This window comes from Corvus cornix, chromosome 20 (assembly GCF_000738735.6).
Source record: "Corvus cornix cornix isolate S_Up_H32 chromosome 20, ASM73873v5, whole genome shotgun sequence".
Taxonomy (NCBI): Eukaryota; Metazoa; Chordata; class Aves; order Passeriformes; family Corvidae; genus Corvus; species Corvus cornix.
In genome coordinates this window covers 7,475,643-7,492,843 of record NC_046349.1, presented here as the reverse complement: position 1 = coordinate 7,492,843, position 17,201 = coordinate 7,475,643, and the positions used below count along the sequence as shown (strand labels likewise).

Here is a 17,201-nt window from a genome sequence, read left to right as displayed (position 1 = left end):
GGGCTTCCTTTGGCCACCCTTTGACCACCAGTTCCTCACCCAGGGGTCCAGCATCATCCCCTGTGAAGACCCCTGCACCTCCCAGCTCTGGAAAAGCCTCTGGGAAGGGCTGAGCTCTGCTGACCTGCAGGTTTCAAGCTCCTGAGCACCGTGGGAGCTGCAGTCTGGGCAGGGAGCCGGGCGCTTGGTGGCTCCTGGTGCCCCGGGAAGGGGCAGGGAGCAGGAGCCGAGCGGAATGGCACAGCCAGGAAGGGACGTGCTTGGCTGCAGCAAGCAGGGAGTGACCCTGGGCACCCAGGGAGGCAATGCTGGAGCCGTGTGGGCTTTGCCTGTTGTTTTTAGGCTGTGCTGCCATCCAGCAGCTGGGATTCCATGAGGGAACCTGCTCAGGACCCCGGGCTCAATGCCAGGGAGGATCAGGGGTGCCCTCCTACGCAGGTCGGGAGTTTCCGCTCGCTCTGTGGTCAGACCGTGGGGAACCACGGGCTGTGGCTGGCACAAATGGGACACTGGGATGGGGCAGCACCCTGTCCCTATGGGAAAACAGTCTCTCCAGAGAGAGACTCTCTGAGTCTCTCCTCTCAGAGTCTCAGTCTCACCTCTCCAGAGGTGCAAATCCCTAGCTTTGTCCTCAGAAATGGGGAGATGGGTGCTCAGGTTTTTTTTCTGTGCTGCTTAGTGCCCATGGCATTGCTGTTCCATCCTTGCTGCTGCTCTGCTCCTACTGCTCTGCCCTGGAGCTCCTGGCACAGCGATTCCTGGTGCTGCTGGAGGCGATGCCGTGGTTCACACAGCGTCAGCCACGCCGGGGTTGGGGGCTGCACCTGAGGGACAGGGGCTCCTTGCTGCTGCCGGTCCCTCCCGCAGCTGCAGCTGGTGTTTCCCTGTGGCAGGAGACGGGGGAGGGGGGGCCATGGGATGGAAAGTTGGCAGTCAGCAGAGAGGGGAGTGGAAAGAATGAGCTCAAACCCAGAAAAATGCGGCCGTGCTGGAGGATGGGAGGAGTGGGAGGAGAGGCCAAGGGGGGCGATGGTGAGGTGCTGGGAAATGGAGGGAGGGTGGAAGGAAGAGGTGCTGGCAGGGGACCAGGGATCGCCTGGGCCCAGCCCTGGGGAAGGTGGTGCCGGGTCTCGATGGTACCGGCTGCTCCAGCGAGTGCTCTCGGAGCCATCCCAGTGCCATCGGCCCCTGGGTGGCCATCGGTCCCAATGCCATCCATCCCTGCGTGGCCACCAGCCGTAGTACAATCTCCCCCAGTCCCCAGTGCTACCAGCCCCGGTGCCCACCACCCTGCTCCCACCCCCATGGGACCCCGCTGGCTCCTCGCTGGCACACGGCCACCCTGGGACAGCAGCCCCAGACTCTCCCCTCTCACTCTGCACAGCAACCCCACCCACCCTTTGTGAGGATTCCCAAGCCAGGCTGGGATTTAGAAGGCAGATGGACCCTCGGAAGGGGTAGTGACAGGGTCAGGAGCTGTGCTGTGCCAGGCTGGGCCACGGCAGGCAGCAGGGTGGGATGCAGTGGGGTGCAGGGCACACTGCCTGCTGCTGCCCATCCTTCTCCGCTGTGGGAGTAGCAGTCAGAGGGAGAGGGCAGCATCCCGGGCAGGAGGCCAACCCCGCAGAGAGGGGCTCCCAGGAGGCCTTCCCATCTGGCCTCCGCCTGAAACATGGAACTATGAATCACCCCGGTCCTGAAATAGATTCCTTCTATTTAAAATATAAAATTTAAAAGACATATAAAAAAAAAAATCAAAGACTTGTGTTTTAATCCCTGCTGTGCTCCCATCTCCTGCCCATGGCTCAGATCTAAACTGGGGGCAGCAGCATTTCACTGTGCTCAGATCTTTACCAGTTTTTGCTCCTCAGCAGACTTTCATCCCAGCGAGGAGGAGGAGGAGGAAAAGGTGGCACAGCCGAGCTGCCAGTGGCTTGGAGTATTTGTGAGAAAAACACACATTTCGGCCAATTTTCCACCAGAACCCTGGTCCCAGTCCAGTGCACGGGGAGAATTTGCTGCCATTTATAAGGCATTTTACAAAGGGACTGTTGGCTCTGACCACGGGCGGGCTGGGAACAGTCAAGAGGATTCCCAAAAACGGGGGGGGGAGGTCCTTGGAAAACGGTGAAGGGCAGGAAAACCCAGAGCATCCCAGCAGCCCCCAACCCAACTCCCTCGGGTCTATGGCACAGAGAGCTGCCACCGAGCTCGTGCTCGGGGAGGGGCTGCGGGAAACCACGAGGCGCCTCCTCGGGCTCTCCCCTGCCCTTCACACAGCGGGGGCTGGGCAGGGAGGGCCCGAGCGCTGCGCGGCCCCGAGCGCTGCCCGGCTCCAGAGCGCGGCGCGGCCCCGAGCGCGGCCCGGCCCCGAGCGCTGCCCGGCTCCAGAGCGCGGCGCGGCCCCGAGCGCGGCCCGGCCCCGAGCGCTGCCCGGCTCCTGGCAGCGGGGCCGCGGGGCGGGGCCGGCCTCAGCGCCGCTACGCGTGACGCACTTCCGGCCGGTAAGGGGACGTGTCGGTGCGGACCGCGGTGGGAGCAGCCGCCATGGAGGAGCCCGCGGCGCACAACGGCAGCGCCGCCGGGGCCGCGCCCGGGGCCGGGACCCCCGCCCGCCCGCCCGCCACCCCCGAGGGCATGGCGCTGGCCTACGGCAGCCTCGTCCTCATGGCGCTGCTGCCCATCTTCTTCGGGGCGCTGCGCTCCGTCAGCTGCGCCAAGAGCAAGGTACCCCCGCGGCTCGGGGCAGCCGGGCCTGTAGGCCTCGCCTCTCCCTAAGGGTTTCCTTCGGGCGCCCCGTTCCACGGGAGGACCGGCAGCTGCATGTCCCCAGCCCTGGGCCTGGAGATGCAGGGGACGCCGGGGAGAGAGTTGGCTTTCCCCGGGGCTTCTTTAGCCACGTCCTCACCGCCTCGATAAATTCAAGTGCTGCAAAACACAACCGTCCCTTGTCCCTCCTCAAGAGGAGCTGTGTTGGTGGGACTCGTGTGTGGCTTTGCCCCGCGGCACTGGGGCTGGTTCGGGGGTGCTCTCCTGTGGCACAGCCTGCCCTGTCCCGGTATCCCTCCCGCTGTTCTCTGCATCTCACAGCAGGGACTTAAATCCCAACACTTGGGCTGCTGTAGCTCAGGAGGGAAGACTGTTTTACACAGTCTGATCTATTACTATTTTTAAAATCTCCTTGTGTGCCCTTAAGCCTCATATTAGGGGCTTCAGCTGATCTTGAGGGGCTTCTGGCAGCCCAGGCGGTGGGGAGTTGTGAGCAGAGCCCAGCCGTGGTTCAAGGCGGGGGGTTCTCATCTCTCACTCTGCAGTGAGCAGCAGGAATTTGGGTGCCTCTGCACTGCTGGGCACAGCACGGGACAACTGCTGTGCCTGGGATAAGCTGCACAAGGGCTTCTGAGGTGTCCTCGATCTGTGCTGGCCGCAGGTGTTTGCCTGAGTGAGATTAGATCTCTGAGCAGCAGCCAGCTGGGTCTGGAGCAGGCAGGGAACAGGCAGAAGACAGGCAGCCCTCTGCCTCCTTGGAAAGCTGAAGGTCTCCTGTGGGAAATGGTTTGAAAGGGGCTGTTTGAGCTGGTGCAAAGATGTCTTGGAAGGGGTTTATAAATCTGGGGCTTTTGTGCACGAGAAGTGTCCCAAGAGCAAGGTGAGGGATGAGAAGGTGGCTGGAGAGACGTGTCGTGCGCAGGGTGATCACAGATGGTGGCACAGATGGGGCTGGCTGGGCGTGAGCGGTGAGGGAGCCCAGCTCCCCTCTGGGTAGGGGAGAAAGGAACAACGCCAGCACAGGGATTTTTTCCTTCTCCAAGAGAAGAAAAGCAGTAAATTGTGGCTGCCCTGGGAAGGACAAGTGCAAGGTTTGTGTTTTCCATCTCAGGCTCTGCCTCTGACACAGGCTCACCTCCAGATACAGCAGGGGCCAGTGGGTGTTTTGTCCCTCTCGAACCCACTGTGGAGCCCTGCGTGTTGTGTCTGTTCACCCCCCCTGCTCAGGTGTGAAGCCAGAGCAGGGGCTGATCCATTCCTGTCCTCTCCTTCCCTCCCCAGAACTCCTCGGAGATGCCAGAGACCATTACCAGCCGAGACGCTGCTCGCTTTCCCATTGTTGCCAGTTGCACCCTCCTGGGGCTCTACCTCTTCTTTAAAGTAAGTGAGTGGCACTGGAGCTGGGGCAGGACGTCCTCCTGCCTGGTAGGAGCTCCCATAATGGGTTGACTCTGGGTTTGGCCCTTAGTGTTGGGGCAGAAGGTGTGTAAGGCTGCACAGATCGAGCTCTTTGGTGTCACCGCGCAGGAGGACGTCAGTTCTTGCCTGAATTGTCACAGCTTGGGGGAAATCAGAGCCTGTTTGTGCACAGGTTGGTTCTGGAGAGCTGCCGAGAAGCAAATAGCCCTGAGCTCTTCCTGCCTTCGTGGGCCAACGTGACAGGGCACAGGCTGCAGCCAGAGGGTGCCAGGGACTCTGAGGGGTAAATGCTGCTGCCTCTGTGTTGTGCTCCGTGCTGTGCTCCTGGAGCCACGTTGGCTGCAAGTCTGGGGGAGCCCCTGTGTGATCAGGTGAAGTCTTTCAGACGTTCAGAGCCCACAGGCAGAGTCAGATGACCTGAGTAGTGGATGGGAGCTCTTAGCAGCATGTGCTTTTGTTGATGTGGAGAAGGTGTCTTGGCCTCAAGCACCTTGGGCTACCTATGCAGGTCTGGCACGTGGCTGAGGTCCCAGAGGGGTCTGGAGAGCTGTAGGGCTGTAGCGCAGAGTAGTCCATGGGCATGGCAGGTTCCAGCTGTGCTGTTTTGGGAGAGCTGCAAGGTGCCAGGGTGCTCCTGGTTGTCCAGGAGGTGAGGGTTAAGGTGCAGAGTTGGGAATGGTGCAGATCAGTCCCTTCTCTGCCAATGGCTGTGTGCCATGTGCTCTCCTATTCCAGCATCCCCCTTCCAGGAGAGCAGGGAGGGCCCCAGGATCCCTCCACGCTGGTTTGTAGGTGTATGATTCAGTAAGGGAGCGTGTGTCTTGGAGGGCAGGAGTTTTAATAATGCCCTGTTTAATTAGGGCAGGGGATGCTGCTGCTGCCCTGGGCCTGGGCAGCCCCTGGTAGCGGTGCCTCACTCCCTGCTCTGCAGGGGAAGCTCTGGCCTCCTTTCTGCAGCTCACAGATGCACAACAGCTCACGGGCCCATTGTGCTTGTTCTTTGAGCACATGGCTATTTCCAACATATTCTCCCTCAGCATGCAGGAATTTGGGTTATTCCAGTTATTCTTCTCATCTCCCTGGAGCACTGACACAGCTGCTGCCAACAGGAGCATGAGGATGGGGAGGATGCTGTGTTAACTAACCCCTGTGTGGTTTTGTCTTGCAGATATTCTCTCAAGAGTACATCAATCTTCTGCTTTCCATGTATTTCTTTGTGCTGGGGATCCTGGCCCTGTCCCACACTATCAGGTACAGCACAAGGATAGGTGTGACTGGCACAGGGCTACCCAAGGCTTCAGTTCATTTTATTGGGAGGGTTTTAGAGCACCATTACCCTGCAGCAGAGCCAGGTCTTTAGGGTATTTGCCCAGCCTCTTAGGGTGTTGTCCCTTGGTGGTGGGAACCAAGGCCCTGGGGGTCCTGGGAAGCCAGCACCCCATACAGCATCACTGGGAGAGCTTGTGGAAGTGTGAGTGGATGCTATGATGGGACAAGGCCAACTCACCCTGAGGAGTTTCAGTGGCTCAGCATCACAGAATCAGAATATCCTGAGTTGGAAGGGACCCACAAGGATCGAGTCCAACTTCCGACCCTTCACAGGACAACTCCAAAAATCCCACCGTTTTCCTAAGAGTGTTTTCCAAACAGTTCTTGAAATCTGGCAGGCTCGGGGCCATGACCATATCCCTGGGGAGTCTGTAACAGAGCCCAGCCACCCTCTGGGTGAAGAACCTTTTCCTGATATCCAACTTAAACCCCTCTTGCTGCCCTGCAGAGGAAAGAGCTCTTCAGCACCCTTATTGGGATGGGTGACAGAGGCAGCTGGAGCTCATGGTAACGTCCCTGGCCTCTCGTGGCAGTGCATGGCATGAGGTGTTGAAAGCTCAGGCTGTTTCAGTAACCGAAAAAGTCGAACTGGTTTCCTGTTTCCTGAGCTCTGGGGCACTGGGGACCAGATGCTTTCCCTAGACTGGTGCTGGGCAAGGGCTTTGCTCTGCTTCTGGCTCTGCAGCAGACCCAGTCACTGATGGCCCAGCCAGTGCTGGGTACCCAGAGGACTGCTGGGGGGCATTTGCTGGGGTCTGGGGTGGGTCCTTCTTTCTTGTGGGTGATGCTCCATTTTCTTGCCCTGGAGTATGTGGGGGACTGTCACATACAGCCAGATCAGATCTCTGTGCAGGATGAGTTGCTGTGGCTCCTGCCAGTCCCTGGTGGAGCAGAACCTGGTGTTTCCCCATCTTGGGAGGGGGCATGGGGCCCCCTCAAATGCAGAGGTGCTGGGCAGCACCTCTTGCGGGGTTTCTGTCAAACTGCCCTTCTCTGCACCTCTCGTTTCAGCCCCATGATGAACAGATTCTTCCCTGCAAATTTCCCCAACAAACAGTACCAGCTCCTCTTCACCCAGGGCTCCGGGGAGAGCAAGGAGGGTACGTTGGCTCGCCGGTCTTTCAGGGGAGCCTGAATGTTTTCTGCCTTTACTGTTCTTTTTTTTTTTTTCTTTATTTTTTGGTCTTATGACTCTCAGCCCATTGAAACAACCTTCTCAAAGACTCGCCTCTTGCTCCCCGCTGAGCTTCCATAGCCAGTGTGAGCCCCGTGTATCCCTGCAGAGCTGGGCTGGCACTCTGCCTCTGTGCTGCCTCTGGCTGGCAGGGAGACCCCAGAAACACCTCCCAGAGTGCTGTAGGGGGGATGGAGCTATAGCTGTTGTTAAAAGCACAGCCTTTATTTAAGCCCCTTGGAAAGCACAGGTCTGACTGGTTTGTGCTGCCTTATCTGGGCCAGATCTTTGCACTGGCAGAAGATGCTTTTGATAAGTATCCTGCCCCGTAGTAGCTTTACTGGTAAAGGAGTATTTCTGGTGATACCACCACGAGTTAACTGGCACAGGAAGAGGGAGAAGATTTGTCTCTCCCTGCCTTAGGCAGTGCCTGAATCCGATTTCCTTATTGACAGCAGGACCGCGGGTGCTGTCCATGTGCAGCGTCTGGCTGAAGGAGAAGGTCTGAGCTTTCCAGGGCCCACTGCTTGTTCCCAGGCGGTTTGCACGTGTGTACCACGGATACAGTCCCCTCGTTAGGGACATGAGCACTGAGCTCTGGGCTCCCCAGCTGTGGAATCACTCATCTCAGCCCTGCACGGGAAGGGGAGCTGCCCGGCCTGCCCCAAGTCTGACTTCTCTGTTTTCTTGCAGAAATAGTGAATTACGAGTTTGACACCAAGGATCTTGTGTGCCTGGCCTTGAGCAGTGTTGTGGGAGTCTGGTACCTGCTGAGAAAGGTAAATGAGGCACAGCTGGGGACTGGGCTGGATCAGACACGGACCCATTTCCATGCAAGATGGGGATTCCATGTGCAGCAGGACCTAGATCTCTTTTTCCTGTCCTTCTCAGCACTGGATTGCCAACAATCTCTTCGGGCTGGCATTCTCCCTCAACGGGGTGGAGCTGCTGCACCTGAACAACGTCAGCACTGGCTGTATCTTGCTTGGGGGCCTCTTCATCTACGACGTGTTCTGGGTAAGCGGGAGCATTCCACAGGCCATTGGTGGAAGCATGTATCTGGCATTCTGCCTTTCTGGAGGCACCATGCTGGCTGGACACACACTTGCAGTCAGAATTTTCACTTTCTCAGCCCAGAGGGGTGTGGCAGGGTTGATGACAGAATCCACAGTGGCAGAATGTGGCTCATCAAATATGTTTTCTTTTATTCTCTCACTCAGAGAGTCCAGGGCTGGCAGGGACCTCATCAGGGCTATTGAGGGGTACTTGGTGTGTGTCATATCTGGTCCTATATTCCCCACTATGGTCTTCCCAATCCCTGACAGCTGTTGGGTGGGCTGGAGGCTGCTCTGGGGCACACTGAGCCTGCTTGTGTGAGCTGTGCCTTGGCTCTCTCATCTGCTGGTTTCGTTAGTGTCCTTCTGTTCTCTTGCACAGAGGACCAGACCTTGGAATGCCTCCAGTCCCTTTTCCTCAGCCAATGCTGCACCCTGACTTTTTCCTTTTGAGGTTTTCCTTATTTGTTGCAGTGTATTTGAGCTGCTTTTTTAGAGGAAAGGGGAGGGGAAGGCAGGAACACAGTCGTGTGCTCTGCTCCATGCATGGAGAATGTGACTCCTTGTAACGTCTGTATTCCCCAGTCCTTCCTGCTGCCTCCACCTTCTGAATCACCATGTTTCCAAATGTCTGAGAGCCTTGTATACACTGAGGTCTGTCCAGCAGCTCTGCAGCTGCCTGTGTAATCCCTCCATATTTACACCTGGCTACTGTGGGTTGTTTTGTACTTGGCCAGTGCTGCCCCTGTTTCCCAGGCTCGTTAACATTCTGGGCTCTGTGGTTTTTTAGCCTGTGGGCCACTTCCTCCACAGCTCTCAGCTGGAGAGGACTCAGCCTTCTGCCTTAGCACACCTGGTGCCCCAGGCCCTGCTTAGTGTGTGAGCATCTTCCCGGTGCTTTGGAGGCAGTGAGTGCACCCCTCTGCTCTCCATTTGCTGGCTGTCTCCCACCTCGGCTTCCCCAAGGATTATCGTATTGCCCTTACGGAAGGGCTGCCTTGAAGTGGAGGCCCTCTTACTGTGCTCCTCTGCAGGAACTGGTCACTTGGATCTTGGCACGGATTTAATCACAGTGAGATCCCAGGAGGGTTTCAAGGAGGAAGGAGATCTCAGTGGGTTGATGCTGTTGCCCGCACGTAGTCTTGGGGGTGAATTTGCATGTGGTGGTTTTTTTTCCCTGATCCCAGTGTGGAGTCCTGTCACTCTGTGACAATGCTCAGAACTTGCTGCACCTTATGGGAGTCAATCTGATGCTTTAAGATTTCCCTTTAATCCAAGGCTCCAGGATCTTGCTCACCCAGTGCTAACTAGCACCTGTTTTTTGTGCCTGCTGGACTGGAGGCTTGGAGATGGAAAGGAGCAGAGGTCAGGGTGGCTGCCCTCAGTGTTTACAGTCCACCCCCCAAACACTGCCAGTATTTACAGCTGATAGGGGCGTGCAAGTAAATGACCTCAGAGCACACTGCAGCTGATCTGACACTTGCCCCGTCCCTTCTGGAAGCTCCCAGGCTGGGACGCTCCACTGGGAGCTCCTGCCCTCCAACTGGACTTTCCATGGAGCTGACTGATTAAAGCTGAAGCGAGGTGCAGGGCTGGGTGGTGGGTAGCAGCTCTGCCATGTGAGTGCTGTCCCCATGCTGCTCTGAGAGCAGGACAGCCATGAAGCGGCCACCTCCTCCAGTGCCGTCATGTGTCTCCTCCCCCGGACAGTGGGCCGGCTTGCAGGGCTCCTGCACCCACATTTTGGCAGGTCTTTGACTGTTTTCTGCCCCTGAGGCCACTCCTGGCCCTGGGGTGAGGCTGTAGCTGAGCATGTGTGTGTTCCTGTGCAGCTGTGGTCACCTTGGGCTCCTCTGTTGTAGGTCTTTGGCACCAATGTGATGGTGACAGTTGCCAAATCATTCGAGGCGCCAATAAAACGTGAGTAGATCTTCCCTGTGTGTTGGGGTCTGTTCTGCTGCAGGCCCTGCCCCATCCACCCTCCACCTCTGGAGATGGCTCGGGCTGGGATGTGTGCAGGAACATTTCCTGCTAGAGACCCCTCCTCCCTGTCATTGGTCAGCCTCAAGTCAAGGCAGGTCTCTGGAGAGGGATGGTTTGCAGAGCCCTGGTCTGTCTGGGTCACTCTGCACCTTTGGAGTGCACAATTTCACCTTTACAAAAAAAGAGTCCAAACCAAATAAACACCACAAAAAAAAAAAAAAACCAAAACCAAAAACAAAACAAAAAAAAAACCCACAAAAAAAAAACAACCAAAAAACCACAGAGCCCCAAAGCAGCAGGAGGGGTGAACTGGTGCTGCTGTGGAGCATGCAGTAGTTTGGGTCCTGGGACCCCTTGGTTTCTTGTCCTGGAATTGTCAGAGAAAGAACAAGGGGAGCTACAGGGAAGGAGGGGGCTGAGGGCAGGAACAGGTCCCTTGCCCTGCTCTTGTCCCTGTTTGCCAGGCCCAGCGGGGCTGGGGTCTACTCGGTGGGGACACTCCCCCTCACTGTGCTTCGCTCTGCCCCTCGCAGTGGTTTTCCCTCAGGACCTGCTGGAGAAGGGGCTGGATGCTGACAACTTCGCCATGCTGGGACTGGGAGACATCGTCATTCCGGGTGAGGACAGAAGAGCGGGGACGGCACTGGGATCTCCTTCGAGGGGGCTGCGGGGAGCTGAGCAGGTGCCTCGCTCTGCCCTTGGCCAGGCGCAGCCCCGCGCGGGTCTCCGGTGGGTTGGGAGTCTCCCCGCAGGTCCGGGTGCTGTCCCGGTGCCGCGTGCCACGAGAGGGCACTGTCACCCCGGGCACGGCACCGGCCCCGGAGCGCCGCGGCTCCTGCCCTGCCTTCCTCAGCCTGCCCTGCCGCTCCAGGCCCTCGCTGTCCCTTCCCTGCTCCTCTGGCCCCTTGCTGTCCCTTCTCTGCCGCTTCCAGCCCCTCATTGTTTCCTTCTCCCTACAGGGATCTTCATTGCCTTGCTGCTGCGGTTTGATATCAGGTGAGCAGGCGGCAGGGAAGGGTCTCTGGCAGGTTGGATCTTGCAGCATATTTGAGCTGCTTTTGTAGGGGAAAGAAGAGATGGGGGAGCCAGGAGCGCAGTCATGTGCTCCCTTCTGGAGCTGGGCATAGGGACTTGGGAGCAGGGCAGGGGAAAGGAAAAGCTCTTGGAAGAGGGGGCTGACTCAGGGTATGCCCTGAGCACTGGGGATGAGTGGTTTGAGTTCAGGCATAGGTAGGGCAGGCAGCATAGGAATGGGAATCGGGGCAGCAGCATGTAACAGCCCCAGAGAGCCTCACCAGCTCCCTGAAACCAAGGAGTGGAGGGCAGTGAGAGAAAGCAGTGACAGCGTGGGAAAGAGCTGGGAGTGCTGGCACCTGGGAAGTGCTCGCGTGGATGCAAATCAGTGCCTGGCAGTGCTGGCTGCCTCCAGGTTACCACTGACGTTGGAGGAAGCAGCTCCAGGGAAGCTGCGCCTACAGCCAGGCTGCAGCAGTTGCCCCACACCGAAAGGCTCTGGGAAGCAGGGTGCTCTGTGACTGCAGTGGTGTGGCCCCCCTCCCACTGCTCTTGCAAAGACCCTCTGGTCTGTGCCAGCTCTTCCAGGTGTTGCCACCCACATCCTGCCTGCACCTGCTGGGAATCCCAGTTCTCACAGCCTGCCCTGTGATAAAACAGCAACTGCTTAGAGCCAGGGACAGGCCAGTCTCCACCAAGACAACAGGGTCTTCTCCCTGGGTTCCAGCCCCAGCCCTTCCCAGTTGCCATCCAGCAGCAGGATCGCTTGCGTCCTTCCCTTCTCCAGCCCCTCACCTGGGTATTACTGCCTCCAGTCCCACACTGCTCGCACAACACGGGGGCTGCACAGGCAGAACATTGCTCTCCACACTCCAGCATGGTGGGAGATGGCTGAGAGTACCAGGCCAATTCCATTTCGGCCACTGGCATTCCAGACCTGAGGTCACTGAGCTCTTCCCTTTCCCTACAGCCTGAAGAAGAACACGCACACGTATTTCTACACCAGCTTTGTGGCCTACATCTTTGGGCTGGGCCTCACCATATTCATCATGCACATCTTCAAGCACGCCCAGGTGAGCTCCACCCTGCTGCCTCCTGTGGATGCACATCCAAGTGGGTCAGGCCAGCTTGGCCACGAAGTTCTGCATCCTGCCAGGAAAAAGATTTATTCCTCTTCTCTTGGCTTTTATTTTCCAGTGCCTGCCTGTACCTTTCCCTGTCCAAAGCTCCTGTGCCCAGCTGGAGCAGAGGCCTGTTTGGGGCAAGGCTCCCTGTTGCCAACAGCCCCTCAGCCAGGGGCCCTGTGTTTTTTGGCTCTTTGCAGCCAAGCTGCCCTGAGCACCCACTGGCTGTGCTGCAGGGGGCCTTGGGAGCCCATACACTGTGGTCTGCACAGGGGCTTCAGTGTGTTCATGGCCCACTGGAACCTCACAGTGAGGACTTTCACTGAATCCCAGAAAGGTTTGGGAAGGGACCTTGGAGACCATCTTGTCCCAGCTCCCCAGCCACAGGCAGAGACACCTTCCACTAGACCAGGCTGCTCCAAGCCCTGTCCAACCTGGCCTTGAACACTTCCCAGGATTGAACATCCACAGCTTCTCTGGGCTGCCTGTGCCAGGATCTCACCCCGCTCACAGGGAAGAATTTCCTCCTAATACCAATCTGGCTTCATGCTGCTGCAGCTCTGACTTAGCTCTTGAAGCTGCTTTTTGGGGTGTTAACCATCTGTGCAGCCGTGTGACAGACACTATGGGTGCAGAGGAGACAAGGCCATGAGCTCACCTTGCACTCCTCCCAAGGGGTGATTTGTGGTTTGGTTTAACAGTTGTTTTTCTTCCCCACAGCCTGCGCTGCTGTACCTGGTCCCCGCCTGCATTGGATTCCCACTTCTCGTGGCCTTGGCAAAGGGAGAAGTAACTGAAATGTTCAGGTGAGCCTCAGCTGGGGATGGAGCTGTTTTGCCGGCGGCGCTGGAGCACATGAAGCGTGCAGATGTTCCCACGCCTGGGCACAGCTGGAGGGACGGGTTCATCTGGGCATGCTCTGGGTGTGCGCCGGCACGTGCGTGGGTGGAGGGAGCGGGTCTGTGTTTGTACACGCCGGGCCTGGCTCCAGCCGCCTCCTGGGAGCTGTGGTGTGGTACCAGCAGGCAGCACCTGGTATTGCTTTACACCCCAGTGACAGGCTCTTCCCATGCGCTGGCAGGCAGGGGAGGGTGGGACTGCACACCTGGTGTGGAGATACTTGGTCATTGTGTCCCAGGGCCTGTGGGTGGGGAAAAAGTGGAGCCAGAGCTGGCTGTGAGAGCAGCCAAGGCTGGTTCGAGCACATCCCAACCTCCCTGCTTGGGCAAAGTCTCCTGGTTTGCAGCAGTTTCCCTGCCCCACAGACTGTGGATACAGAGGAAGGGGGACCGGGCTGTTGTGCTCCAGCTGTTCCCTCAGCCTGTCCATGCTGTGGGCAGCTCTGGCCTCCTGCCTGGGAGCTGTTTCTCTGTCATGCTCGAGACTTGGTGGTGGCTCAGTACAGTAATGATGGTTGATGCAGAGGAGGGGAGGGAACATCCTAAAGCAGAGCTGTGCGCCATCCAGCCTCCCCAGTGCCCTTTCCCCAGGGAGCCTCCCTGAGCTCCCAGCCTGCTCAGAGGGCTCAACGGGAAGCCAGCTGTCCTCCCTCCTCCCTCCCCTGGGAGATGCAGGTATGTGTGTTCCCAGCGGCTCTCAGCTGGGCCATCCCCAGCCCTGCCGCACCTGCCCCTCCTTTGATGTTTGCTTCTGACGATCACTGCTGCAGGCGCTGAGTGTCCTGGGATCGTCCTTCCTGTGCACCTGGGATCGTGCAGCCGCTCTCCCCAGTGCTGTGACTCACCAGCTGACAGCAGCAGCACCTCCTGCCAGGAAACTGGGGAGAGATGAGCTGTGAGGCTGGGCCCACTGGGCAGCAAGGAGCACAGGGAGCCTGATAGCCAGGGGCTAGTGCACCTCTTCCCCCCACCCCCCAGGGCAGTAGCACAAGCTGTTCCAGCAGCAAAATGTTGCCAGGGCAAGGGCAGGATGCTGGAGAGTTGCAAACTTGACAACCCGTGGGGCCAGACCTCCCTTGAAGTGGCTCCAGTTGCAGGCAGAGGAAGTGGGATTCAGAGGGACCGATGCCTGGAGGACAGTGGCTCCCACCACAGGAATCCCACCAGGTGTAGCTCTGCTGTGCTGCTTCACTGCACCCTGATCCTCCCTGGAGCTGGCAGTTCCTGTGGTCTCTGCCTGCACGTGGTGTCTCACAGCAGTGAGGGTCTGCAGGCAGGGTGGGAGTGAGCAGATCCATGCTGCCAGCCCAGGGAAGGGGTGCTGGTGGAGCAGAGGTGGGTGACACTGGGATCAGCTTTATGGCTCTCAGCCTTTCCAAACCTCCCTAGGCTAGGTGGGAAGCTCTGCTCTGCCTCCCTCAGCAGTGGGAACCCATCCTGCCCCTCACACCTGCTGTGGGCACGCTGTCCTTGAGTGGCAGGACAGGGTCTGCTGCATCTCCCTGTGACCTGCCCAGCCCCTGGGCTGCTCCACTGCCACCTCCCCACTGCTCAGGCTTGCTCTCCTTTGGTTCTGGCTGCCTGGCTCTGCTCATGCCAGTGGGAGCTGCCTCATCCCTGAGTTTCAGTGCTCACTTTTCCATGCTGCAGCCCTGTCCTGGAGTCTGCAGGCAAGGAGAGGTCAGCGGGTGCCAGCAGGTGAAGGGGGGTGCCAGGCTTCCTGCACAGGGTGGTGCATTCTCAGTGCTCTCACTCCAAAACTCTTCTGCTTTTTCTCTCTCCCCCCTCTCCTTTCTGTCCTTGTCTTTCCCTTCCTGCTTCCTCTCTCTCCTGCAGCTATGAATCCTCTGCTGAAATCTTGCCACACACACCAAGACTTACCCACTTCCCCACGGTGTCTGGCTCGCCGGCCAGCCTGGCTGATTCCATGCAGCAGAAACTGTCCTGTCCCCGCCGACGTCGGCAGCAGAGCCCTAGTGCCATGTAGCCACTGCTGCTGGGGCCTCTTGTCTGTCGCTCTGGCCAGGTAGGGGCAGGTCCTGGCTCTCCCTGGTCCAAGCTCTCCGTATTTCCAGCTCTCCTTGCTCCATGGGCAGAGGCTGGAGCTGTTGCTGCGCTGCTGTGGGCCAGCTTCTCTCCCGTTCTGAGAGAGGAGACTGGGAAGGGCAAGAGGATTTGACATCCCAGCTCTTGTCCTTTCTGCTTGGAGCAACATTGCTGTTTCCTTAGCTAGAGCCCTGGGGCTGCTGGTGGAGGGGGTTTGCAGCCGGAGGAGTGCGACCCCAGGAGGGAACACTGCTGTTGGTCTTGCTGCAGTTCCCCTGTTAACCGGCCCCACTGGCACCAGTGCTCAGCCAGGGAAAGCATGTGCTATCCAGGATATCCAGTAGTGCTCTTGGGAACAAGGACAGACCCTCGGGCACAGTCTGGCCCCTGGCTGGGTCCACCCTATCCTTGGAGATGTCTGAGGGGGATGCATCCCTCATCTCCCTGCCTGGGCTCTGCCCCATGGGGTTTCCTGTGCTGGGGGCTGATGGCTGGAGCCCACCTTGTCCTCAGCAGCAGCAGGGCAGACCCCAAGGCCACAGGCTGGGCTGTCCCCACGTGGCAGAGGGCTCTGTCCCCAGGAAGGAGCTGGCCCCACTCATGTCCCTCTTGTCCCCAGCTACGAGGAGAGCTCAACCCCCAAGGAGGTGCCAGGGGCTTCCAAAGAAGAGCCAACAGAAGCCTCCAAGAAGGAGAAGTGACCTTGCCCGTGGGCCATACCCAGTGCTGCTGGGGTGGGGCCCTTCAAGACCCTCTGCAAGTGACAGACGATGAAACAATTGTGCAAGAGCATCGTGTTGTGTGTGTCGGAGCAGCCACCCAGGTGGGGTATCGATGTATGCCGGTTTTTAAATTTTGTATTGTGCATTTGCTTTCTCTCATATTAAACCATGTTGAAGGAAGGAGTGCTGGTGTGGCCGTGCCCCTGCTCAGCTGCCCAGCCGGCACCGGGATTGGTGTCCAGCTCACCCACCTTCTCCCAGTGGGGCCAGTGGCCATTGTCTGGCTGTTTCCAAGTGACCAAGTGACCGTCCCCTTCCCCCTCCCACTCCTCTGGCACTGGGCCTTCCCCCAGCCTGGCCCCTGCTTTGCGATACCCAGATTTAGGGCTGCAGTCACTGACCTCTGTGTGGGTTTGAGCTGGGATTTGGCCCCAGAGCAGCGTGGCTGAGCAGGGATCGGGATGCAGGAGCCCCACAGGGTGGGGACGTGCTCTGCCTCAGCTGCTGGGGTGCTCGTCGAGCTGAGGCTAACCCTCCATGGCCTGGGGGAGAGGGAATGGGAGGGGTAGGGGTGGGTGACTCCAAACCCAGCCCTGGAGCAGGGTGAGGACAGCATGGATTGTCCCCCTTCCTTGCAGGGAGCCAGGCACCATGCTGCACCCCTTGGGGCTGGGATGGGCAGAGGATGCTGGTGCAGGCATGGGGGCTGGAGGGGCTGCAGGCAGGGGCAGCTCCAGCATCAACCTCGGCTTCCACTGGGACCAGCTGCCCTGTGTCCTGCAGCACTGGCAGTGTCCTCCCTACCCCTCCTGGGGGCCCACATGTGGAGGATCCTGCATCCCTCTGGCCATGCCCACTGCCAGAATAAATAGAAAGTGTTTGCTGGCTTGGCAGCTCCTCCACAAAAGCCGTATTGAACCATTATTCCCTGCGCCGGCTGCGAGCACTAAAAGTGGCGCCTCGCGTTCTGCCATCTAATGACCCTTCGCAGGCTCCTACAGATGTTTTCTATGACTTACAGCTCCTTTTCCAACAGCCCTGTCCGCAAAAACAAGAGGGGCCACTTTAATTCCAATTAAATACCTCCAGCTAAGCAAACAGTGTGCAGCAGGGTCTGGGTACAGCACGGCCGCCAGGCCCAGCCCACCGAGTCGCTGAGTCTAGACTCCAGATGTGATTTCACCAGCCTCCAGTGTTCCGTGGAAAAGGACTCTGGCTCTGCCGTGGGGTGCAGGACCCTACCCTGAGTCAGGACCCCACTCCCCACCCTGGTGTGTCCCTTGGTGTGGGGCTGGCACCACATCTTGGGAGGCTCTGCATCCTCCCTGGCTTCGGGTGGTGGGAGCTGCATCCCTACGCAGCCTCCAGAGGCCCCAAAAGTGCAGGAGCAGGCTGGGGGGTGCACAGGGTACCCCCCGTGCCAGTATCACCCTCCTGTCTCCCTGCTGCCCCGCAGAGCTCAGCGCAGCTCATGCCTGCTGTAGGTGTGGTGGAAGCGTGGCGGGGAGCTTTCCCAGGGCTGCAGGGAGCGGAAGGCCTGGGAAGGGGAGAGCAGGGTCACCCCTCACCCTGCCTGGCTGATAAGCCAGGGCTGGCCAGGAGGAAGGAAGTGTGTTGGGCCCTGCAAGGAGCCGCCAGTGGAGCCAGCACTTCAGCGCTCCCCGGTT

General features: G+C 58.7%; 1 protein-coding gene across 2 annotated transcripts; it reads left to right on the top strand.

Moving 5' to 3' along the window:
- The first annotated feature begins 2,513 nt into the window (after positions 1-2,513).
- Positions 2,514-15,717, top strand: HM13 (histocompatibility minor 13). 2 transcript variants are annotated; one of them, XM_039563621.1, is made up of 13 exons: positions 2,514-2,727; positions 4,051-4,149; positions 5,357-5,439; positions 6,529-6,617; positions 7,385-7,470; positions 7,583-7,708; positions 9,609-9,666; positions 10,263-10,346; positions 10,689-10,725; positions 11,714-11,816; positions 12,588-12,673; positions 14,603-14,792; positions 15,432-15,717. In XM_039563621.1, the coding sequence occupies exons 1-12, from the start codon at positions 2,548-2,550 to the stop codon at positions 14,751-14,753; spliced, it is 1,182 nt and encodes a 393-aa protein (XP_039419555.1). In that variant the 5' UTR covers positions 2,514-2,547; the 3' UTR covers positions 14,754-14,792; positions 15,432-15,717. The 2 variants fall into 2 exon arrangements, with proteins under 2 accessions (XP_039419555.1, XP_039419556.1); XM_039563622.1 differs by lacking the exon at positions 14,603-14,792.
- Positions 15,718-17,201: the final 1,484 nt, after the last annotated feature.

Bases quoted from the DNA above. Each gene is read 5' to 3' on its own strand.
- HM13 (XM_039563621.1), top strand. From the start codon at position 2,548: ATGGAGGAGCCCGCGGCGCACAACGGCAGCGCCGCCGGGGCCGCGCCC. The intron at 7,709-9,608 runs GTAAGCGGGAGC...CCTCTGTTGTAG, and splicing joins TCATCTACGACGTGTTCTGG to GTCTTTGGCACCAATGTGAT. The intron at 10,347-10,688 runs GTGAGGACAGAA...TTCTCCCTACAG, and splicing joins GGGAGACATCGTCATTCCGG to GGATCTTCATTGCCTTGCTG.